General features: G+C 38.2%; 1 protein-coding gene across 6 annotated transcripts; it reads left to right on the top strand.

The window, feature by feature from the left end:
* The first annotated feature begins 589 nt into the window (after positions 1 to 589).
* On the top strand, positions 590 to 25495 carry LOC102218078 (kinesin-like protein KIF1A). 6 transcript variants are annotated; one of them, XM_023335473.1, is made up of 49 exons: positions 592 to 1016; positions 1952 to 2160; positions 4578 to 4651; positions 4790 to 4969; positions 5118 to 5186; positions 5465 to 5643; positions 5753 to 5864; positions 6462 to 6539; positions 6650 to 6715; positions 6810 to 6827; positions 6925 to 7003; positions 7100 to 7178; positions 7379 to 7521; positions 7692 to 7730; positions 9122 to 9252; positions 9345 to 9424; positions 9547 to 9622; positions 10310 to 10389; positions 10476 to 10582; positions 10679 to 10762; positions 10972 to 11152; positions 11264 to 11336; positions 11450 to 11540; positions 11644 to 11792; positions 12014 to 12192; positions 12383 to 12520; positions 13161 to 13279; positions 13362 to 13447; positions 13550 to 13685; positions 13956 to 14139; positions 14271 to 14361; positions 14469 to 14587; positions 14696 to 14751; positions 15389 to 15497; positions 15635 to 15701; positions 15818 to 15902; positions 16010 to 16115; positions 16383 to 16406; positions 16532 to 16646; positions 17619 to 17752; positions 17848 to 17909; positions 18033 to 18178; positions 18730 to 18918; positions 19013 to 19084; positions 20178 to 20287; positions 20501 to 20620; positions 20767 to 20959; positions 21075 to 21193; positions 22295 to 25495. In XM_023335473.1, the coding sequence occupies exons 2-49, from the start codon at positions 2055 to 2057 to the stop codon at positions 22350 to 22352; spliced, it is 5091 nt and encodes a 1696-aa protein (XP_023191241.1). In that variant the 5' UTR covers positions 592 to 1016; positions 1952 to 2054; the 3' UTR covers positions 22353 to 25495. The 6 variants fall into 6 exon arrangements, with proteins under 6 accessions (XP_014328285.1, XP_014328288.1, XP_014328284.1 ...); XM_014472802.2 differs by lacking the exon at positions 7692 to 7730 and having other exon boundaries at positions 591 to 1016; positions 9053 to 9252; positions 19013 to 19057; XM_014472798.2 differs by lacking the exon at positions 7692 to 7730 and having other exon boundaries at positions 591 to 1016; positions 9053 to 9252.
* Positions 25496 to 25729: the final 234 nt, after the last annotated feature.

The following is a 25729-nucleotide window of genomic DNA, read 5'->3' as shown; positions in this document are numbered from 1 at the left end:
TATGTTTGACTGAAATAAAATGAAAAAAAAAAGGAAACAAAAAAAAAAAACAAAGCAATTGAACGTGATTTTGTCTTGTCAAAGTCTAGACTTTGACACAGTTGAGACACTGATGCATGAACTTAAAGAAAGTGTTCATGCTCAACAATCGTCCTATGTGACTGAAATTTAAGCAATTCTGCAAAGACAAGAATTTCTCATCGTCAGTTATCGAAAATTATTGATAGCAGCTGATATGTTACGGCTTGAACGCACCTTAATTACGTCATAGCGCTATAGGTTGGTCTGGATTTGGTCATAATTTTAAAGCAGATTTTGTTCTGTATTTAATCAGGCTAAGTTAGTCTGATATTTAAATTTGTTTGATGATCTGAAACATGTAAAAACGTTAAAAAAAAGAATATGTTGGGGTGTAAATGGTTTTTCTCAGCACTGTAGTTCCAGTGAATTCTTTTTGACAACAAAAGACAAAACCTCCACATGTGGAATAAAATTACCTACAGATACACAGTGAGATGGAGCAGCTTTGTATGCGAAGGGAATGAAATCTGTGGTGGTTCATTCCCCCTCCTCTCTCTTTGCTCGCTGATGATGCTGATGCTGATCTCATCAGCCCCTCCCAGCATCCCTGGCACAGCTGCGCCGCCATTTTCAGCACCATCAGAGCAACGGAGTGACGGCGCACTCCATCCTCCTGTTTATGCATTTGGATCCGCTTTTTCCTCCTCCTCCTCCCCACCCTTGTCTCCCACTCCTGTCTCTCTGTCTGACGCACCGCTGTGTTCAGCCCACCCGGGACCGCTACTGCTGCTGAGGCTGAGGCAGACTCCCCTCTCCCCGTTTCCTCGGCGGATTCTCCATGTATGGATGCGCTGAGGGAAGTGATGCTGCAGGTTCCCGAAGACTGAGAGAAAACACGGACCACAGACGAAATTCAAGAAAGAGCCACCGGAGGAACCCGACGCCTTTTTGGATGGATTCATCCTGTGTGTTTTTGTCGAGACGGAGTTGCTGAGGTAAACCACTGTCCTCATTATAGCTTTATATTTGTTATTAGAGCTCATCGTGATGTTTTTTTTCTCCCCCACTTCTGTGTTTTGTGAATATTGACGATTTCGCGAGCTTTTTATATACGAGACGCTGCGTCAGGATGGTTGGCCTTTTAAACGACTAACGCCAATATAAATATGACATCAACCCATATTAGATTAACAATAAAAAAATAATATACATGTAACGCCTCTATAATGATGTGACCTCCTTTCTGACGCAGTGCCGGATAATTTGGTGTCTGAGCTGTTTCCATGTTTACGCGGCCTGTCTCTGAGGTGCGGCAAAGCAAGATGGAGGAGACGATATTTACGTGGACAGATTTTCTCATTTTCCTAATAAACAGTGCTCTCAAAATATCAGATATGTAACATTATAGCGTCCTATAGTTTTTTTTTGTCACCTTTTTTGTTTTAATTTTTGATTGGCTGACGATATAGCTTAAAATATATTGTTCAACATTTGTTGTAAAGGGGGGGAGGAGGCCACAAAAATGTGTAAATAATGATAATAGTCAAAGATAAGGTAATGTTAAGGATGTATTTTGGGACGTGAAACCATTTTTAATGGTACAGTTCCATAACAAGGGCCTGAGTCTTGGTGGGGATGTAGCCCAAAGAAGCAGCCATTTTATTGTACTATAGCAGAGATGATGCTGTTGAGCCAAATAATGACCCGGCCATTTAGGCAGAGTGTTTTAGAAGCTGTGCATTTCTGTCCCAGTGGGGATTATCTGGCTGCCTAACAGTGGAGAATCATGTGTCAGTTAGCAATTTGTGGCTAACAGAGCTTTCTTCTCACTTATGCAATTCAATCCCAGCCATCTGTTAATATTTTTTAACAGCTTGATATTTATATTTTCTAGAAATAACACCGTTCCTGTTATTTTGTACCTGTACAGGTGCCTGGTGTGTGTCTATAGCCAAACAGATCTCCAGCTCTTCTGTTGACACACACACACACACGCACACACACACACACACACACACAAGCCCACCAGAGAGATGGCGGGGGCTTCAGTGAAGGTGGCGGTGAGGGTCCGACCCTTTAACTCCAGGGAGATTGGAAAGGAGAGCAAATGCATCATTCAGATGTCAGGGAACACCACGAGTAAGTGTAACGTCATTTGATATGAAGACTTTTCAATAAAAAGTACATTTCTGCGTGTTTCAGTTTAACTTAGCTCCACATTTACTGATCTGTATAATTTATTTTAACGTCAATGAAACATGGAGGATAATCATTATTCCCAATAACTTGTATACTATAATGATTGTTGAACTGAAAAGAAAACCCAGCAACTAAACATAGTTTATTTTGCAAATCTAATGTTCATTCAAAAATCGACCGAACCTGGATTAATTGATCAAAATAGATGAGCTAACGGTTTGACTAAGCATGCGATACCTGAGTTAAAGTTAACTGGTTATCAGGTAGCAGACTAAAGTTTTTAAGAGAAATATCTTATTCTGATCTTAGTCCATCTCATTATTTCTTATTTTGTTCCTGTGGAAGAGGATTAGTGAATTCTGATCCAAAATGGCAGAATGGCAGCTTGTGAGGAATTATGACGCTCCTTCTAGTTTTTTCTCTAACCCAATGAACTGGATCGCAGTCTTTGACCTGGTCTTCAGTTACCACTTCGTCCATACCATAATGATTTTTACCTTAGACAAATTGGTGTTTATGCAAAAACATCAAGAAATGAGACATAATTAATTAAATGTACAGTCGGGATAAAAACAATAGGCATTCTCCCTTTAAGTTTGTATGTCTAAAGGACGGTTTTAGACATACAAGCTGTACTATTTTCCCAAATTGTTTTGTTTTCATATTTGGTAATCAAAGATGAAGCCAAATAGTGGAATGTCTGGTGTGTTTATTAATATGATATTTAAAAATTCTTACAGTCTGAAGTTGGATAAATATTTGTACTTAAACCAACATATATATTAATAATTAAAACACAATTTGATTGAACTCAGTATCATTCAGTCATAAACATACACTTCATCTCCCATTAGTAAATCAGTTTATTTTCACTAGTCACACCCAAGCCTGATTAATGTCAGATCTGAACACTCGAGAAGTCACCCACAAAGAAAATGTCTGAAAACATGAAGTTGGCCGAAAAATCTCACAAATCAACATATCACACTCTGATCTAAATCTTTATTTGATATTTGAATTTGTTTTAATGATATAAAGCATTTAATTGTAACCAGAACATAAAATCAGAACAAAATTAAACACTCCTATCTAGTACTGTGAATACTTACGGATTGTGTGATTCAGAAATGTAACAACAAGTACATTTCTTGATTGATTAGTCTGATATCACTAATGGCTTCAGTTCACAAAATCCGAGACAATTGGTGATGCTCTCTTGCTGACTTGATGATATTCCTCTGACCTACATTGAGCTCAGTCAAACATTTCACCTCAGCTGTTTGTCTTGTGGGCAGCTCTGCGCTGCAGCTACATATCACAGGGCAGCGAGGTTGGGACCATCTTGGCAGCTGCAGCTGAACAAAAGCTTCAGTCAGTCCTGAGGCGCGACACTGTGTGTGTGTCAGATGCAGTGGCAGCAACATTTCTCTGCTCTCATCACGCATGCTGCCAGGATTGGGGGGAAAAAAGGGCCTTGTTGTTCTGGTCAGGTCAACAATCAGCTTATCTAAAATGTGTGTGTGAAAGAAGGAGAGCCTCAGCTTTTTGTGGCTTTTTGGAGGCTTTAATTTGCCTCATTAAAGCCAGACGATTCTGATGCTCACTACAGCTAACTCCAAAATTTGCCCTTTTTATAATACAAGCACTTACAGCCATGTCCTCCCTAACGTTTATCATCAGCATTGTGCCTCTTTCAGCTGAGTGCACAGTTTTTGGGGGCAGTGTTTGTGCTATATTAAGCTTCCCCATAGAGTGTGTTACAGTGGATTCAGTTCACTGACAAAAGAGCACCTCAGTTCATGATTCACCCTCTCTCTTCTAACAAAATGAAGTGAACATACTGTGCCTGCTTGAGATTTTATGCAAAAGTAAATAGAGAACCAACAACTTAAATTTATATTTTAATTACAAGGCAGATAAAACTCATACAAAATCTTTGCTTTGCAGTTTTGTGATAGAAATAGACTTGTTTTTTCTTCTGGTGAATTTTATATTTTTCTTGTATTTATTAACCTTTCACTGGTGAACTATGGATAAAATAGACCTGGGTTGGATATTTGTATTTTTGGGGCCACGTGAGTGATGTAAAGATTATGTTTGCGTATTAAAACCCAAAATAATAAGATCATGTCATGTGAGCAAGGAATTTTTAGAAGAGTATATTAGAGGTAAGTGTACAAGGATTGTGAAAGAGAACTGATTTGTTTTATTAGAAATAGATTTATAATCAGTTTTACTTGAATTCATTTACCTTTTTCATTATATGTAAAGTAAAATTTTTGATAAATGAAAGAAATTTAAACCTATCTGCCTGCTTCTTACTAAGTTGCGTTGCTGTTTTTTTTTTTTTTTTTTAGCTATCCTGAACCCGAAACAGCCAAAAGAAAACAAGAGCTTCAACTTTGACTTCTCATACTGGTCACACACTACGGTGAGTTATTTCGCTGCTTCCACCGTATAAATCCATCTGCAGCAGTGAAATGAAAACATATCAGTTAAAACAATATATATCAATAGCTTTTTGACTTGTCTGCTTTCTTGATTTCCTCTGTCTCCATTTTGTCGGCAGCCTGAGGACATCAACTATGCGTCTCAGATGCAGGTGTACAAGGACATCGGAGAGGAGATGCTGCTCCACGCCTTTGAAGGCTACAATGTGTGCATATTTGCATATGGACAGACAGGAGCTGGCAAAAGCTACACCATGATGGGACGACAGGAACAAGACCAGCAGGGGATTATACCTCTGGTGATTAGGAGTACATTTATAGCTGATTATACAACCCAAGTTCATGGGTGGTAACCCACAATAATTAGGATTCAGCTCTGTCATTTGATTAGGCCTTGGAAACCTAAAGGAGCTTTGTATTGACACGCTTTGCTTCTCTGTCTTCTAGCTTTGTGAGGACCTTTTCACTAAGATCAATGACAGCAACAATGACAACAGCATGTCTTACTCTGTGGAGGTGAGTGATGCCAAACCCTTAATAAATTCCTTTTATTTATTAATTACCAGACCTAAAGCTTTTGCCAGTTTGTAATCCATTACACTTTAGTTTTAATGAAGCAAAACTGGAAATGAAATCAAACTATTGTGCCAATGGCCTTATACACAGGGTGTGTCTAGAAGTATTTTCTTTTAGATTCATTCAAGGGGAGAAAAATGAAATACGTTGCTAAATTACTGGCATGATTTGTCAAGAACAAATTGCATTTCATAGTTTCTCCTTTCCTCTGCTCTTAGGTAAGCTACATGGAAATTTACTGTGAGCGTGTGCGTGACCTGCTGAACCCCAAGAACAAAGGAAACCTGCGTGTGCGAGAGCACCCACTGTTAGGACCGTACGTTGAAGATCTGTCTAAGTTAGCAGTGACTTCGTACAATGACATTCAGGACCTGATGGATTCTGGAAACAAGGCCAGGTAACGACATGGAGGCTGAGTCGTTGCCAGTTGTTACCACATTTAGTGCTAAACAGCTGATGAATCCATAAAAGTGACAGAAATATCATCAACAATCTCCCTTTTTCAGGACTGTGGCTGCCACCAACATGAATGAGACCAGCAGTCGCTCTCATGCTGTATTTAACATCATCTTCACACAGAAGAAACATGACATGGAGACAGACAACACTTCAGAAAAGGTTTAGACCCAGAATCTTGCCATGTTCTGCAGCTCATCTAAGTGTAAATGCATTAATGTCGGCCAGAAACCTCTACAAAAACAGTAAATCAGTCAACACTTGTACAAATGTGTGTATTTCATAGTCCTATAGTAGTTCTTGAAACTTTATTTTGTGCACATTTTATTTTTGTACAATATTTCCAGATTGTTTTGCAATAATTACACCAACAAATATGTATATCAGTTAATGGTATCTCTTCAGCCCTAAATTCCTTTTATTTTGCCTGCACAACATAATTTCAATTTGACTTAAAATCAAGGATAGGTCATTTCTTCCAAATCAAGTTTAAATTGTTGTGCATTTCTAAAGTTGTATCCAGTCAATCTATTGAATTTCCCCTAACAATCGACAACAAAAAAAGACGTTTGTTATTTGCAAATGGTGTAATCTTTAATATGTAATATGTCACATTGCAAACATTATTTTTGTATTTAACGAATAACTTTGCATGTAGTACTAACGCCTTGGGGATACCACAAGGATCATCCATGTACGATGAGCAGTTTTCTTCCAACATTTTTAATTGTCTTTTGATTGTATTTGATTATTTGATAGGTCAGCAAGATAAGTCTGGTAGACTTGGCCGGCAGCGAGAGAGCTGATTCAACTGGAGCTAAAGGGACACGACTGAAGGTGGGAGGATGTTGTTTTTAATAACGATTTTTTATGCAGGACTTAGAAAAAACTACAGAAAGTACTTCAAGTGTCTAAAATGCTCATTCCTGCTTGTGTGTTTTTTGTAGGAAGGTGCAAACATAAATAAATCTCTTACCACACTTGGAAAAGTCATTTCTGCTTTAGCTGAACTGGTGAGATTCCTACATGATGCTAACATTTTGTTGCTGGTTTATCGTTTTCTTTTGTTCCAATAAAACTTACTTATGTCTCCTTTTAAATTTATAGGACTCTGCTCCAAATAAGGTTTGTTGTTTTACTAAGTAAATATGTGTTTCATAATAAAGTAAAAAAAAGTTCTTCCTTATAGTAAACCACAACAAATATTTTGTTTTCTAAACAGAACAAGAAAAAGAAGAAAGTGGAGAGTTTTATTCCTTACAGAGATTCAGTTCTGACTTGGCTCCTGAGGGAGAACTTAGGTATGCAAACAAAAATATTCCTTCAATTTATTTTTGTCAGAGTACCGGTACATTCATTTTCTGTGTTAATACAACTTCATCATATTTTTGTTTCAGGAGGAAACTCTCGCACAGCCATGGTGGCAGCTCTCAGTCCTGCAGATATTAATTATGATGAAACTCTAAGTACTCTTCGGTGAGGAAAACTTGATAGAACCTCATTTTGACTGATAACAAAGTTGCAACCCAAACCTAAATCTGATTTGCTGAAATTAAAATTGTTGCTTTACCTGTCATCTGTTCAGGATTTTGGCTAACTGTTATTGTATATGTGATCCATAGCTAAGGTCTAAGTTGAGCAAAGTTCAGTGGTGTTAATGGCCTCTGTTCTGTCAGGTATGCTGATCGTGCCAAACAGATCCGCTGCAACGCCGTGATCAACGAGGATCCCAACAACCGCCTGGTCCGCGAGCTGAAAGAGGAGGTTGCTCGCCTCAAAGACTTGCTGTATGCACAGGGCCTGGGAGACATCATAGAGAGTGAGTCTCACACACGGAAACACTAAAATACGATTATAGAAAATGCACATACTTTGAGCTGGGCGCCTCTGTGCGGGGCTTTAGTCTCCCTCTATTCACTGAACACCGGGGATTAAGTTGGAACGTGGCTGTTTTTGACACGCAGTCTCTCTTCTCCTCTGTCCTGTCAGCGTATCGAGGCACCCTTCCTGCCATCACTGGTTTGAAATGTGTGTTTAACTTTAGCAAGCCTGCGCTTTGCATCTAAAAGACATTTTTTTAAAAAGTCTCCTATTCTACCACTCCAGAGACAAAACTTACAATCCCAAGAAAGTATTTGTGACGTCACACAAGACACCAAACAAATAAAGTTCATTCAGAGCATCTGTAAAATTTACATCTTGTTGTAATGTTTGTTCTCAGAAATTTTGCAAAATGGCCTCCATTTTTTTCCAAATTTTTTTTTCCCAATAGGAGACGTCATAACATTGAGCAACATGACCCCTGACCAGCTATTTATGCATGTCTTTACTAAGGCATGCGATGCTTTGGGACCTCTTGGTTAAACTTGTCTGTTACTTTGAATACAGGCACAGGAAAGAAGATGCCCTGAAAGCATGACATTGAAGTTTTAATTCTAAAAAATAATTAGAGGACTGTAAAAAAATCAAATGCTCACTATTTTTTTCTGATATTTAATTAATTTCTTTGCACTTCATAATTATGCACAACCTGGTTTCATCAAAATCTCCAATAATACATCACAGTTAATAATTTTAACTTGAGAAAGTAATCTAAGTACCGTAATCAAATCTCTTAGTATGGTCAATCATTTCCGTGGTGCTTTCCTCTGTCAGTCTAAATTCCAACAAAAGCAAAATGACCAACTAATTAAATGTTTTTTAATGTTAAATTATTAACATTTGGAGATCAGCTCATCCTCAGATTTTGAGATTTCAGTGCGTCCTGGTAGGTGTTTGCAGTAACAGATACTAACCAAGAGTGCTAGAGCTTAAAAAGGCCTTCTAAGGCTTTTTCCACCATTTTTCACCGAATGGAAAGAGGATGTGTTGATTGACTAGATCTGCATCCTGTCAAGATCTTAGAAGTGAAGAGGCTTGCAAATTCAGGAGCCATGCTTTAGAAAAGCTTCAATGAAAAGCTTGAACGAACAATTTTTGGTTTACATATCATATGCACTTGATCTGTATGCATTGAAAACATATGACTGTATGGTTTGTGCTTATGTTTGTCAGTGCTTGTCAGCTTGTTGACTGTGTATATTCAGTTTATTTCACATTCAGTTTCTTTGACATTGAGTTGAACTTTTCTCAATATCTGGAACGGCTTTGATAAGCCAAACAGCTCTGCTTCTTGGGTCAGTTATTTGAGCTCTTCTCTCTCTTTTTTTGTACTCCTTCCTATTGGTCCCTTATTTTGTCTCTGCGTGTCCCTCTCATTCCTCAAACATCTGGCACTCGCTCCCACCTTCTGTCCCGTTCTTGTTTGTTTTTCCTCGTGCTCTTCCATGCACCGCCTCTCTCTCTGACAGATCTGTGCGATTACAAGAACTTTGTGAACAATCGCCAGGCTGTCAATCAAAGGGGTGATCTCTCCACAGTGACCAACGCCATGACAGGAATGAGTCCCTCCCCCTCGCTCTCTGTCCTGTCCAGCCGGGCCGGCTCCATCAGTAACCTTCACGACCGCATCTTCAGCCCGGCCAGCGAGGAGGCCATCGAAAGGCTCAAGGTATATGGGTTGAAAACAAAACTAAAATAGAGAGTTGGAATTATGTCTGTTTAGACTATTTTCATAGTAAATCGTTTTTCTTTTACATTCAGGAAACAGAGAAAATCATTGCAGAGCTTAATGAGACTTGGGAAGAGAAGCTGCGTCGTACTGAGGCGATTCGCATGGAGAGGTTTGTCTGAAATATTAGCTGTAAGCTTATACCCCCAACACCCAACCAGCCTCTGTAATAGATGTATTGATATACCATTTGAAACTCATTTTAATAGTTTAAAATTTGTTTGCTTGCTGCAGAGAGGCTCTGCTGGCTGAGATGGGTGTTGCTATGAGAGAAGATGGAGGAACTGTTGGTGTCTTTTCTCCCAAGAAGGTAAGATATTTGTCAAAGGTAACTAATAAAATCTCAATGCAACATATAAATAGTGCCGTTTATACTTAATTTCAACTGTGTAAAACTGTGTTTAAAAGTTTTTAACTTCATTTTGCAGCAGAATAATCTCACGCTAAGAAAAATAATTTCATTTCATTTGAGTATGATTATTTAGCAGGCAAGAAAAATATATTAATTGTATATGTAGTTAATAACTTAAATATTTATCTTATGAAAGGAAAACATTAACTGTTAAAGTGGTAAATATCACAGAAATACTTGTATGCTTAAAAATAATGGTTTTGATGTAATAGGGTTAGCTTTTTAAATCCTAATCTAAAAATAATTGTTGATTATTTTTAGATTAACAAAATAATCTAAAATATTATTTTAGATTATAAAAATAATCTAAAATATTTTTATGTTTTAATTAATGTTTTAATTAAAACATTTGCATTTTTAGAAATTAAAATGTTGATTGGATACTTTAACCAAAACCACAGACATGTCCCATTTATAATTCCGTATTTTGTGGTCTTGTAATAAACCTCTGGAAGAGTTTTTTTTTTCTTGAAAACTAAGAATAAGCCATTATTGGGTCTTTCTCTGAAGACAGAGAAAGGAGGATTGAAAACATCTTGCAAAACGTATAAAATCTGTTGACGCTCAAACGTGGCTCTGTTGCAGACCCCTCATCTGGTGAACCTCAACGAGGATCCGCTAATGTCTGAGTGTCTGCTCTACTACATCAAAGATGGCATTACCAAGTAAAACTTCATGCATACCCATTCTTACATTGAATTAGCTTTGTTTGTAGCAGTTTTCACATTTTTAATGATTTACCCCCCTTCAGGGTTGGTCGCGAAAACGCCAAAACTCGACAAGACATCGTTCTTAGCGGCCACTTCATTAGAGATGAGCACTGTACCTTCAGCAGCACAACAGGCCCGCAGGGAGAAGGTAAAAACCTAATATCCCTGTACGAAAATTCTTAATCAAAATATATATTTCAGCTGTTTTATTAAAGTGGATGATATTAATTGTCTTCTGGACCAGGATGTGTCATCCTTGAGCCATGTGAGGGGTCAGAGACATATGTCAATGGGAAGAGAGTGACCTCGCCCACTGTTTTGCGATCTGGTGAGAATCCAATCTTATTATTGTGAATAAAATAATGACCAAAACAATTAAAAATGACCAGTTAGTAAGCCATTTCTGTTACCTTACTTGAAAATTGCTGGTGGGATTAAAAATTTTGAGTGATGAAATCCTACAGTTCCTGTGGAGACAGTAATAAATTTGTTTTAGATGTTGGAAATTTCACGCATTAATGGGAATTTCTTTTCAAGGGAACCGCATCATCATGGGTAAAAGCCACGTGTTTCGCTTCAACGACCCGGAGCAGGCCCGCCTGGAGCGGGAGAGAACGCCATGTGCGGAGACACCGGTGGAGCCCGTGGACTGGGCCTTCGCTCAGAGGGAGCTGCTCGAGAAGCAAGGCATAGACATGAAGCAGGAGATGGAGCAGAGGTGAGTTTGAATGATCATCTGTTGCTGCAACATTGTTTGTTTTGTGCAGTACTTTGTAGCGTATCCTTACATTTCATTTCATAAGTCTCTCTCTGGAATTGAATCCTCAAGGCTTCAGGAGCTTGAAGACCAGTACCGCAAAGAAAGAGAAGAAGCCAGTAACCTGCTTGAGCAGCAGAGGCTGGTGGGTAAAAACTCTGATCAACAATAACTTGAACTTCCTCTTGATTCCAGATTCTGCCTTGTTCAGTGTTCTAACAAGGTAAATGATCAAACACATTTCATGGTGCCTTCTAGGACTATGAGAGTAAACTGGAGGCCCTTCAGAAACAAGTAGACTCTCGGTACCTGGAGTCACCTGAGGAAGAGGAGGAGCCTGAGGAGGAAGGTGATGATGTTTTCAGATACAGCTAGACTCACAACATAGTCACCCCAGTGTCAGGCGTTTTTTGATCAAAGTTGATCCTTGTTTTTTTTGTATTTGTCTACAGTGCCGTGGACGATGCGTGAAACTGAACTGGCACTCTGGGCTTTCAGAAAGTGGCGGTTCTACCAGTTCACCTCCCTCAGGGATCTGCTCTGGGGAAATGCCATCTTCCTCAAAGAGGCAAATGCTATTAGTGTGGAACTAAAGAAAAAGGTTTGTTATTCATCATTTTGTGTAACTGTGCCATATCTCTTTCACACTTCTTAGTGTCTTAAGTAAAATTTGCCTGCACATCATCCATGGCCAGAGTTTGAGTTCAGGGGCTAATTTATGGCCATCGTCAGTGAGAAGGGAGAGGTCAAAGGTTTCCTCAGGGCTTCTGAAACTATTTGACAATATGTGAATTGTGAGTTCATTTTGTTGTATGTTTACAGGTGCAGTTCCAATTCGTCCTGCTGACAGACACTCTTTACTCTCCGCTCCCACCTGACCTGCTGCCTCCCAGTGTGGCTAAGGAACGAGAGAGGCGACCTTTCCCTCGAACAATAGTAGCCGTTGAAGTGCAGGATCAGAAGAATGGAGCCACGCATTACTGGACTTTGGAAAAGCTCAGGTAGTAAAACATAGTAATTAGAACAGTTTGATAATTACTTCTATGCCAGGAACCTCCCCATTTATTCTTCTTTAACAGTAACTGCTCCTGAAGTTAAAGCCGTTCCTTTGTCATCTAACAAAAATGTTTGCCAAAAGTAACATCACTGAGCAAAAAGCTGATTTCTTATTATTTATGCTGCCCCCTGCAGGCAAAGGCTGGACCTTATGAGAGAGATGTATGACCGAGCTGCAGAGCTGCCCAGCAGCACTGTGGACGACTGCGACCACGCCTTGACCGGAGGGGACCCCTTCTACGACCGCTTCCCCTGGTTCCGTCTGGTTGGCAGGTAAGTTATCTTACAAATCATGATTCTACTCTGTTAGGGCTGAAATTATTAATCCAATTAATCATGATAAATTGATTATTGAAATAATCATCAACTAATTTAGTGATAGATTAAATATTAACTGAACCATACAGACTCAAAGAAGGCCACTTGGTAAAAGAAAAACACACGCCAAAACTGTACAAACAAATATATACATTTTGCATTTAAGATAAAACGCTCTTCCTTGTCTCTAAATATGTTCTACCACAAGCAACATAGTTAGAACTTCACCTAAATCAAATTTTTTATGTATATAAAACAAAAAACCTCCTGTTAAGCACCTTTTGCTATCCAATTGCTAATTGGTTAATCAAAACAATTGTCAACAGATTAAACCTACACTGTGCTGATGTTAAGTCGAGCAGAAAGGGCTGAGTATTTTAGGTAATAAAATATTTAAAAAGGGAATTGAATTATGTGTTATCTGTATCTTTTAATGTATTTCTAATATTATGTATGAAAGGTTTAAGTGTTTAAATAAAAACTATGAAGAACTTGCCCATTTCTTTATCCGATGAATCGATTGAAGTAGAAATAAAAACGGCTATTCTGACAAAGACTTGTGGAACCAAAAATCTGTCATCACTCCTCTCTTCAGGGCTTTCGTGTACCTGAGTAATCTGCTGTATCCGGTGCCTCTGGTGCACCGCGTGGCCATCGTCAGTGAGAAGGGAGAGGTCAAAGGTTTCCTCAGGGTGGCGGTCCAGGCCATATCAGGTACACAGAAAATTTGTAGTAAGCAAAATTAGCGACATATTTCTGAAATGATTTTCAACTTGTGGTGCGTTTGGTCTTGAAGCTGATGAGGAGGCCCCTGATTATGGATCTGGAGTGAGGCAGTCAGGCACTGCCAAGATCTCCTTTGAAGACGACCAATTTGAGAAGGTATTTCTGATGATTTCCCATGTTGACATGTTGCACACTTTTGACTGTAAGTGTTCAAAATATAAAAAAGGGAAAACCTACATCAGTTTTACCTTGGTTTAGTTTCAGAGTGAGTCGTGTCCTGGAGGTTTGCCACATTCCAACACCTCCCAAGAGGAGCTCAGAATCGTGGAGGGAGAAGGACAAAACGTCGAGATAGGAATCTCAGCGGATGAGGTCAACAACAACACCTGTGCAGGTGAGCTGTCCGCAGATTTCGTCTGTCCAAAATTCTTTCACTGTCAGCAGATTAGCAATACATTTGCATGTCATTTTTAAACTTTGTTCAAATGTTAACATTTTTACCAGACTCCCAATGTGACAAAGTCAGATATTAATGGTATTTTATTAAGGTTAACGATAAAATGACTAATAGCGTGAAAGCATTTTGGTGTTTCTACCCTTTGTAAGAGTCAAACTCAAGATTGGCCTCTTGAACTTTAATTATATGCATCTGTGCACCACGCAGCCACTCAGGAGCCTCCTTACAGCCCTGTGAAGAGTTTAGGTCTAGGTCTGGACCTTCCACTGGAGCTGTCTCCAGAAAAAGCTCTGTCACACCTGAAGATCGGCAGCACCTTCACCTTCAGAGTCACCGTCCTTCAGGCCTCCAGCATCTCAGCAGAATACGCCGACATTTTCTGCCAGTTTAAGTGAGTTTAACAGTGACTTCAATGGATGTTTTTCTCAAATAGCTATGAATTCCTGTTTTTAATGACTGATAATACATATAACTGTGTGTGTATTTGATTTTAAAAAAATATCTGTGATTTCACTTTTTCAGCTTCATCCATCGTCACGATGAAGCTTTTTCAACTGAGCCACTGAAAAACACGGGCAGAGGGCCTCCGCTCGGATTCTATCATGTACAAAATGTAAGCAGCCAACAATGGTGGGACCCATAAACTAAACTGATTAGTGCTTCTGAAAATGAGCCACTGTATTGCGAGTCTACTTGAATTTTACTTCCTGTCTTTGTTAGATCAAGGTGGAAGTGACCAAGTCATTCTTGGAGTACATTAAGACTCAGCCCATCGTCTTTGAGGTGTTCGGACACTATCAGAAACAGCCTTTCCCTCCATTATGCAAAGATTTGATCAGGTCTGGAGGGAATTTGACATCTACTTCTACAGTTACAAATCATGATGTGATATCGCTGCGAGAATACAGTTCATTTGATAGGTCGCTTCCTCTTTTTGTTACTTTCAGTCCTCTGAGACCCTCCAGGAGGCAGTTTCCGCGGGTGATGCCACTATCCAAACCAGGTCAGTAGAAATTATCTTTAGAGAATATAATATAACATTAATTTGTCTGGAGTAACATATTTTTTTAATTATGAGCTATTTTACACGCAGCCTAAAATCTCTTGGAGTCTTCAGAAAAAATATCAAACACCTATTTTTTAGGCCTGGGATTATGAATTGACATCCAACCCAACAACATTTGACACCAGTTTAAACATGCAAAAAAGCTAATATTGAATTGTATCAAGTAACAGAATATGTGACCCAATTTACTTCCTGTCTTTTTAAAGATCTTTTTCTTGGTATTGATGGAGACAAGTTTTATTTTTTTGTATAATTTGATGAGATTTTAGTGAATTCATTTTGGTAAAAATTCAGCCTTTTTACAATATACCCTTTCATATTTTATATGTTTCAAAAAAAATACAATTGGTCATCTGTCAACAAAAGAATAATGTACTTAAAGCATCCCCCATTTATGTTAAAAGAAGTGAATTACTCAAGATAACTGTAGTAATATTGTAGTAACCGCAAGTTATAAATGATTGGGTGCTGGTCATTTTACAGCTTTGCCCATTTGTGCCCCGTTGGTTTTGTTGCAGTCTGCCATTGGTTTCAAACCTTTGTATCAACAAGAGGTTGTTTTTTTCTCTCTTAGTGCCAGCCACAAAGCTCAGCACGCTGACTCGCTCCACTGCTGGACCTTGTCATGCCAAATATGACCTCATGGTCTTCTTTGAGATCTGTGAGCTGGAGGCTAATGGAGAGTGAGTCCTGTTTATTTATGCTGCCTCTTGAACACTGAAATTTAAGTCAAATAAAGAATTAGCTACAAAATGCATCGTTCACTGGTAAATGCAACTGTTCAGATGTATTTTGTTGATTTTGTTCTATCTGTTTCCAGCTACATCCCAGCTGTTGTTGACCACAGAGGCGGCATGCCGTGCCATGGGACTTTCCTTTTACATCAGGTTTGATCAATTTCTATATATTTCTTTATATTTTCACCTTCAAAAATATATGGTTTTGTAGTTATAAGTTGACTTTCATAACTGACACAACCATCTATCTTTCTTTGACTCCACAGGGCATACAGAGAAGGATCAGAGTTACCATTGCTCATGAAACAGGAAACGATATCGAGTGGAAGGAGGTGAAGGAGCTTGTTATCGGTGAGTAGTGTCTCTGCTCAAATTAGTTTATTTAATAAGGATTCAGTGAACAAATCAGAAAAAAGAAGTTTAAAAGCAAAGAGTCTCATCCTGATTCGTCATTACAGGTCGCATTCGAAACACACCAGAGGCTGATGAGACCATCATTGACCCCAACATCCTTTCCCTCAACATTCTCTCCTCTGGATACTTCTGGCCAAAACATGATGACAAGTATGACTTTGAGGTTTTTTTCTCCCCTCATAACAATTGTTTTTTTTTTTGAATTCATATTTGGTATTTTAATGTTCAACAACACATTTCCTCAACACAGATGGGCTGCTTTTTATTCTTTTCTTTGACAACATAACACTGTGCATTGTTATAAACATGTGGCTTTTGCTGATTTGCCAAATTTGCTGAGTTTTATCTCTTAACAGCTGCAACTAAACAGTTTTTAATTTATGCCCTATTTTCTCTTTTTTTTTTCTTTAATGGCAGCGTTTCATTGGGCGTTGATCATAGGTATAATTATATATTTTTAAAGTTTTTTAGAAATATTCCTTTTGATAACAAAATAGGCTGACAATAGATTGCCTGGTTGTTTAAAGCAGCATTAAGTTACATGTTGAATTTCTTTCTTACTGCAGGACCTTCTATCGATTCGAGGCGGCATGGGACAGCTCCATGCACAACTCTCTGCTTCTGAACAGAGTCACTCCATACGGAGAGAAGATCTACATCACTCTCTCAGCTTACCTGGAGGTACAATAGTAGCATTATAGTAACATTTTCTGAGCTACTCAGAAAATGTTGCAGACTTAGTTAGCTGGTTTTTCTGAGGCATAGACTGATTATTTCTGTATTATCATTTTTTGTTAAAATATTGAAGTATCACACAAATATTTTAAACAAAAATGCATAGTATAATCAAATATTTTTATGAAAGCAAAATGAACAATTCTCACTGTTGATAAAATAATGTATAAATTATTACAGTTATAACAATGAAACCAGTGCAATTTGTAGTTATTTTGACTTTTGTTCACTAAAAATATAGAATCAACACCCACAACGTTTGGTAGTAGTTTGTGATAAGCATCAGTTTTTGGGCAGAATATTAATTATACATTTTTGACTGTTCTGCTCTTCATAAAGAACACAAAATATAGTGTATGCCTGACTAACTTTTACCAGGATGTACTAAATTTTTCCAAAAAGCATTATGATATAGCATTGTTTTTCTTACTACAGCTATTGGAGCTATCACCAATAACTTCACAGAAACTCCCTTCAAATAATCTGAACTAGCCCTTTAATAAGTGGAATGGCTTGGGCCCCATTAATTGCTACACAATGAATGCACATGTTTTTGAGACTTTAAAACATTTAAAGTTACATTAGCTAGCTAGAGCAAGAGGTTGTCGTAGCCTTCTTTTAGCCAGCTGTCCAGCAATGTGCAGCAAAAGCAGGGGATATAGGTTGTGTTGTGTTATTCTTAGCATTACTCTATATCAGTTTTGGAAGTGTCTGTTTTTAAAGTTGGGGCATGTTTTCCATGCCTACTTGTTACAAGAGATGGCGAGCTGTCAGTAAATTCTTTTGTCACATATTCATAGCAATTTATTTTAGGGTGAAAGCAGGTTTTGGTTTTCTAGGCTAGCAGCATTTGTTTAGTAGTAGTTACTTTTCTTTTTGTTCCCATTAATTTTTTTGTTAATTATCCTACTCCTCCAGATGGAGAACTGCACTCAGCCGACAGTTATCACCAAAGATTTCTGCGTGGTGTTTTACTCCCGTGACACAAAGCTTCCAGCCTCCCGATCCATCAGGAACTTCTTCAGCACCGGCTGCCTCAGGCCCTCAGAGAGGTACATATTCACAGATAAACAGTTCAGGTTACCCGATGGTCTCATAAACGGCATCCGGGAATCACGTCTTAAATGCTGACTTTTTTCCTTCTCAGTAATCGTGTCACCGGAGTTTATGAGGTCACTCTCTGCCACGTTGCAGACAACGGAAGTCCAGGTGCTGAAGGATTAAATTTAGAAAGTTATCCGTGCAAAAGAAAAAAAAAACATATTTCTCAGATGTTTTTTTTTGAAAATTTTTAGCACTAAAATTCTCTTCTTTATCAATTCCCTTTGTCAGGAATGCAGCGTCGTCGCAGGCGTGTTCTTGACACCTCTGTGGCATACGTGCGAGGAGAGGAGAACCTGGCGGGTTGGAGACCCCGCAGCGACAGCCTCATCCTTGACCACCAGTGGGAGCTGGAGAAGCTCAGCTTACTGCAAGAGGTCCGTTATAACACACAATAAGAAAATGTAAAATAGCAAAGTGGGAAATTTCTAACATTTCTTTAATCCTATTACATTTAGTATTTTCTAACACTCTATGACTGTTTAACATTAGTCTGTGGTACATACCTTGTACTGAAAAGCTTAATTAGAAGTAGAACATTATACAAATTGAGCACATTTTATTTTAAAGAGGGAGTATTTTGCTACATATACAAATTTAATAACTAATATTTTTGGTGGCAATATCCTCCGTAGAACAACCCTCTCATCTTATTGTACTTTGTAGATTTTAACATGATTATAACATTTCATTAACTGTTCCCTTTCCTTATTTATCTTTCTTAATATATTGTGCAACTAAATATATTCATAAAGAACCAATTCAAAGAAAATAAAAAAACACAAACTGAACATGAATCCAGTAACTATGTTTAAATATCGAAAGAATGCTTCTTTATATGTTAATAGCAGTTGATTACAAGTCAGCTTTTTAAATACTGTTTAAATTCACCTGCAATTAGCTTTTTGTGTGTGTGTTTTGGCTGTAGGTGGAGAAAACCAGGCATTACCTCCTGCTGAGGGAAAAGCTCGAGGCAACTCTCCAGGCAGGGCAGGACGCACTTTACAAGAGCAGCGACATTTGTGACTTTGCAAAGAGCCCCGTCCTCAGCAGCAGTCCGAGCAGCAGCCCCGCTCCTGACAGCCCCAACCAGAGGCAGAGGGAGCTAGCTGCTAAGGTGACTGCTAAAGCTTATATTTGCCCCCTGTTTTGCTTTGGTCTTTATGCATCCTGTTACTTAACAAATGGTGTTTCTACTGTCTTTTACCCAGTGTCTGCGCCTGCTGATGCACACATTCAACAGAGAGTACAGCCAGGTGAGCAGCAGTGCCAGTGAAAGCAAGGTGAGCCCCAGCCTAGGCCCTCTAACCTGACCCGTTAGAGTTTTATCTTTACTAAATATTTAAGCTTTAAAAACTGTCAGTGTCCAATCACTATCAGCTAATGTATTTGCATCCATCAATTACACTTGCCTTTATAGCGATATTTAGCGATTCTTTATTTTAACACTTGACTTAGCTACAGTTAATATACTAACCTATATTAAAGGAACATTTTATAATGCGAAGTAGAATAACGTGGAGTACATTTTGCGTCTAGTGGAGATAGGAGCCAGATTAAGTATAGTAACTCATGTTTTACAACATAAATTATAATGTAAGACGTCCCGGTTAAATTACTGGACTTCTGCTGTGACCAGTTTTATCAAGCCAAAGTAGTTTGTTTAATAGTGAATTATATTTATTATTTTTGGTCAGGGTTCTTACCACACCCATGTGCTTTGCTCTCAACACCATCAGAAAACAAAAATAAGGCAACCCATTCCCAGCAGAGGTTCATGCAAAAACTTTATCATGAACTTTTACACCATGACGCTTTGCAAGTGGTTGTGATTAACTTTGTCATTAGCCAAACCACATCCCTGGGTCACCTGGATAAATGAGGCAGTCCACTGGAACAGTGCCATTACTGTCTTGGGATGTTAAAGATGCTTGAATGTGCAGATCAGAAATCTCCTTACAGGAGATGAGTCAGATTTGAAGATTAAATCTGGTTTCATAAAACCATGTCTTCTTGACTTTTTTCTAATTCATCCCCATATCTGTTCTCCTAACTTAATCCATAAATAACGATCCTCTTTACACACTCTGAGGTCTCCACTAACATACTAATATGACAAAGCTGCATACTTAAAAGTCGGGGCTCTTAGATATACAGATTCACATTCCAGTGGTGGTTCTTATGTACATTTTAAAAAGCGACAAAAAAAACAACTGATCTAGATGTTCTCTGAATGCATGTCCCTGTTGTCCTTGTTTAAATGTTTGCTGATATGTTTTGTCTCTATCTGTATTTGTCCCTCCTTTGTTGCGATTCCTTGTTTTCCCTCGTGTGTGTGTGTCTGTTTGCGTGTGTGTGTGGGTGGGCGATTTTTAGCTTTCAGAAATGACTGCGTCACTCATGAGGGACTCGTCCTCCTCTGGCCTGAGCACACTTACTCCCTCCTCTACTTGCCCCTCATTGGTCGATGGCCATTTTGACATCCGGTAAGTAAAATCCATCCTGATCGTCTTTTTCAACAATTTGGAATGTAACAGTTTTGCTTCAGTGTTGGTTTATTTAATAAAATGATATATTTTTGTAAACGTCTTTTTTCATATGATTTATTTTAGATGTTATTCTAGACTAAAATATGCTATGACAGATCTTAAAACAATCTAGAGGTGGTAGGCTAGGTTTTCAATTTGCTGTTTATGTAGGCTCACTGAACCGAGCTCAGGAGGATCGACACCGGACCTGGACCCGTTCAGCCCAGTGGACAGAAAGAAAGCTCTGAGAGGATACACCTTTGTTCCTGACATACAAGAGATTCGCGTCAGGTGGGCAAACAATCAGGCTTCGATTCTGTGTCACTGGGAAAAATATTCAAATTGTGTTTATTAAAACAATAAGCATATTTAGTTGCTATTGTGAGTCATGATAACCCTAAATAGCCACATATTGATTTTCTTCTTTGTACATTCAGTCCCATTGTGTCAAAGAAGGGCTACCTGCATTTCTTGGAGCCCCACAGCAGTGGCTGGGTGAGGCGTTATGTGGTCGTGCGCAGACCCTACGTCTACCTGTACCGCAGCGAGAGGGACAATGTGGAGAGGGCTGTCATCAACCTGTCCTCAGCTAAAGTGGAATACAGTGAAGATAAACAGACATTACTGCGGGTATGTGTCAACGTTTGTTCAAGTATGAAATAAACATACTTTCTTCTGCAACAGAGTCTAGCTGTTACAGAAAATGAACTTAAGTAGCCATTGACAACATATGTTACATCTGCAGACTCCTAACACATTTGCGGTGTGCACTGAGCATCGTGGGATACTGCTGCAGGCCGCCAACGACAAAGAGATGCATGACTGGCTGTACGCCTTTAACCCTCTGTTAGCTGGTACCATCAGGTAGGTGGTGGTGCTAGAGTAAAGTTACCATTTAAAGCATCTGGAAAGTTTTATCAATTTCATTGAAAGGATTCTTGTATATCACTCCAAAAACGGTTCATTCTAGAAATGCACCAATAAGATGTTTTTGGTTTGATTTGACCTGATTATACTTTTTCCCCCCCAAGACCTAGAATATACAGTAAATGCAACATGGGAAATAGTCTCTTTAAACCTCCCTACCTCAATTGGTGATTATTATTTAATTATTTAATTACTGTAGACTTTTACTCTTATATTAAAACTAGGACAAATTTATAAGTAAATTACCATGACAAGCTAACTTTTAGTGGTGATTAGTGAGCTAAGTACATTTAAAATAGCTAGCATTTTAAAAACAGAAATTTATGTTTGCATATTCTTGAAAGAATGTAGATTCTTACCTCAATCTTAACCTGAGATTTCTAAATGGCTACCAGCGTTTTCAAAACCAGCATAGTTTTGAGAAGGACCATGCAATCGGAGTAACTTTGCTGTACTCTGATCAACACTCTTGTTATCTGCTGAAAGTCTAGCTTTCTCTCACTTTTTCACAGCCTGCCATCCAATTTCCTTTTAAATAACTTTGTACTTCTCTTTGTTTCTTCCAAATGTATTTTAAACAACAGATTGATGCCATAAATTAGCGAAATAGCTTCTGGAACAACATCCACCGTACGGTGCTGATGTTAGCGCAACCTGAATCTACTAGGACAAAATAACAAAAAACGATTGGCTTTATGAGTCTCCAGCCTGGGGCATGTCTGAATGTGACTCTTGGTCCTCTTGTAATCCCTCAAAGCGAGCTAGAAAGAGAATCTGTTTGGGTTTTCTTTCTGGGCCCATTAGCTCCGTGAACTAAACTCAAAGCTAAAGACAATGGATTTATAGAAAATATTAATGTATGTAGCATATTTTGCCTTATAAGTCCATTTTAGTCAGTACTAACATTTTTTTAATTTTTATTAAAATATATAAACATTTCTTTGGACTCATTGGATGTTAACCAGTAGAAATATTCCTTAACATAATTTGCCAACGTGATACACATAATGTACCACTCTGCTTTCTTTCTTCATTTAGGTCCAAGCTCTCCAGGAGAAAGTCAGTCCAGTCGCTCCCGGCTGCTCAGCGGATCTAACAGGTGAACCAGCCTTGAGGAACAACAGCAAAAGAACAAACAATCTCAAAAGCTCATGTCAGCATCCTCCTCTAATAAACACAAACCTTACAGCAAATGTTTCCATAGATACCATATGGTGACCAGCCCTGTCTCGAGAATAACTCGATTACTCTGTTGAGAACCCAACCTTGGTCTGTTTTTGCAGTCGCCTCCTCCAACCTTGCATGATATGCTCCCTTTTGACCTTTAGAAGAGTTTACAAGGAAAACTAACAACGCAAACCTGATTAGTAACTTTTTTCTGATGGACGTTTGGGGCTTGTTCTGAGTAGTTTTAATGTACTTGTAGGAATAGGTTATCCGTAAGACTACCCGTTTCCTGTACAAAGATATGTGGCCAGTTCCTCTTTTATGATTACTAAAAATAGGTCCTTGTAGTAAACCAGACATTTACCACTTACTGCATCAGAAAGGCAAAAGGAAAGCATCAGCCTGAATTCTTCTCTACATAGACCTGTGTACAGTGCGGGGATGATAGCTTCATATACGTCATACATTTACTGTAAAATACCTCAGTTTGGATCTGCTTGACGCAGCATGAAATTCTTCACTGCAAAAACATCAGATGGCAAAGAGGAAAACTCTTGTTCCTCATCATTTTAGCTCAAAAGTAGCATGAGAAGGTATTTGAAAGGACGAGGGGATGTTCTTCCTGTGTGGTCTCATTAAATAGTTTTGTGAAAACTGGATTCATTGGCTTAACTAAGGCAAAAATAATTCACTATAAGGAGAGATAACTTTTGTCCTTCTTTGTCATTTAGGTACGTCTTTGTTTATTTCAAGCTGTTGTATATTTTCTGCACTGTTATTTAATTGTGACAAGACCACTGTTTGGTTGCATGGCACTTTATAGTCTTTATTGAACTAATGCATTTTTTACTGTTTTTTTTTTTTTTTAAACCAAAGCACCGTTGTGTCATATTCTATTGCTTGTATGTGTCAGCCGGTACATTACTTTACAATGCAATTTCTGTGTTGAAAATTTCACTTTTATTTACTAATGCAAAGAAAATTGATTTAAAGATAAATATCACCCTGAGGCTTACAAAGACAATAATAAACCAAATCAGGATTGTCATTTCCCTGAACAAAGATTATCACAGTCTAAACTTCATAAAATGTGGTTTTGGCACTTGTGAAGATAAGTAAGCAACAAAGATTTTCTTATGTTTTAAGTTTTTTTTAAATTTATTTCCAAGCTCGTTATCTTTTTATTAAAGCTTCATATTTAATAAGAGAAAAAAAATAACTCAGTTTGCCCTTTTACTTGGGTAAGTTCACATGCTGATGCCCACAGAGGTTCCCTCTTTAGGGAACACTGACCTCATGATTTCCAGTTTCTATTTTACCTACAAATAAATATCCATAAACTGAGTAAAGCACTTATTTTCTCAATTAGAGCTGCAACACAGACTAAAATGACATACTTTGGTGTAAAAACCTGGACCTTTGATTGGTTTAGAGTGCATTGCACCGTGTAGTGCCTCCTTTTCTTCACCCCATTCTCTCTACTTCTTCCCTCTCAACTTTAAATAGCGATGCTGAAGTGATAAAAAATCTTTCTTTTTTCATGATTTATGTCAATGTTTTTGGGGGTAAATATTATCAAAGAATCCCTAAGCACTGTAAAAGTTTTGCTTTTATAAGTAGACTTGTTAGCTTTTGAACAACATTATAGATTACATACTTTTAATCTATTGTAGATGGAGACTTGTGGCAGAATGTGGGGCAGTATGATTAGCTGTGTATAGCTATGAACTTCAGGTCCAGTGATTCTTTACTGCTGACGATACCTTCCTGTATTTTACCAAGATGGCCCAAAATATTACTTTGACTGTGTCAGTGAAGGACAGATTTATATGTAATGGAAAGCATAATAAAGCATCTTTCTGAATAAAGCTCTGGTCAGCCAGCCAGTCATCCATTTCATTGTAGTTCTTGGTTTCCTTTTGTCCTGCCAGGACCAGATTGTGGGTAAACTTGACTTATAGTCAGCAAACAAGTGAGTCTGTGTGCCACAGGTCAACCAACCTGTTGAGCAATGCAGCCTAACACTGTGAAAGCTGTCTGCCTGTTTTACAATATCATATGGTGGCACTGGACAAACATACTGTGTGACATTTAATATTTGGGACATCTTGGTATAATCATTCTGTATGTTTTCCTACATGTTATCTGGTGATAGATGGAAATGATGCGAAGTTTTATTTAATAAAATTGTATGGACAGAATGTTTGTTAGACCTGTTTTGCACTTGTGCACAATGCATCTTTATTAATTTTATTGTTATTAATATATTTTTAATTGAAAACCACGATTTGATTTCAATTCTGTTGTGGTCATAATATTAAAAAAAAAAGATTAAAACCCTCCTTGCTTCCACAGACAAAGCACCGCCACAGTTCAAACAACCATTTATATTTCAAGCAGGCAGTTTGCATTGCTTCAAGTCCAAAAAGTGCAAGATTTTCATGTAAAAAGTTCTGAGATTGAAGCAGTAATTGTTTAAATGACATATGAGTTGATTGTTTATTATCTAGCTTGCTTTATCTGTCACAGTTGAGGATCAAAGCATGCTGGTCCTCTTTTCTTCATTGGATCTTGTCCTTCTCTCCTGCCTTACAGCTTGCTAATGACAACAGCTTTCCACTCCCGAAGTGCTGCTTGTAAAGTATTGTCATTCATGATCCCTGTAACAATTAACTGGAAACCTTCCTCTTGGCTCTGTCTTGTATATAAATTGAGATTTCCGTGTTGGGTCTTATCACACAGATGGTATTAACTCCTTTTTTCCTCTGTGTCTCATCAAATTGTCTCCTGCTTTGTCAAGTGTCCTGGCAGATTGAGGAATAGTGATGAAGGGTTTGTTTTGTATCTGTTTGCTCAGTGTGGATGAGGTCTTCGTGTTAAAAGTGGGGGATGGTTCAGGATTTTTACTCTTGCTCGGAGTCACTTGACAGAAGCAGGTCTCAGCCTAAACACAGTGCTCACGTTTATCTTTTGAGTGTTCTGGGGTTCTTTCTCATGTCTGTGAACACATAATGGCAATTGTCAAAGAAATAAAATAAGGCAAACAAATAAATAAATGAGTGTTGAAACTTATGCACAATTTGTGTGTCGTGTGTTTATCAATTTTGTGAGTTTATATTGCTCAAGCTTATTGAAGGTACAGAATCAGGAAACTGTAAAATATTTCATCTTTATAGTTGCTCACAGATTAGGATTAGATCCCTTTTACTTAAAGTTGATTCTCCAATAAAAAGAATACTGAAAGATTATTAAAATAACAAAAAAAATATTTAGATGTCATTTATGTGTCCCCCAATGGCTTACATT

This window comes from Xiphophorus maculatus, chromosome 6 (genome assembly GCF_002775205.1).
Source record: "Xiphophorus maculatus strain JP 163 A chromosome 6, X_maculatus-5.0-male, whole genome shotgun sequence".
Classification (NCBI taxonomy): Eukaryota; Metazoa; Chordata; class Actinopteri; order Cyprinodontiformes; family Poeciliidae; genus Xiphophorus; species Xiphophorus maculatus.
This window is presented reverse-complemented; position numbering and strand designations above follow the sequence as displayed.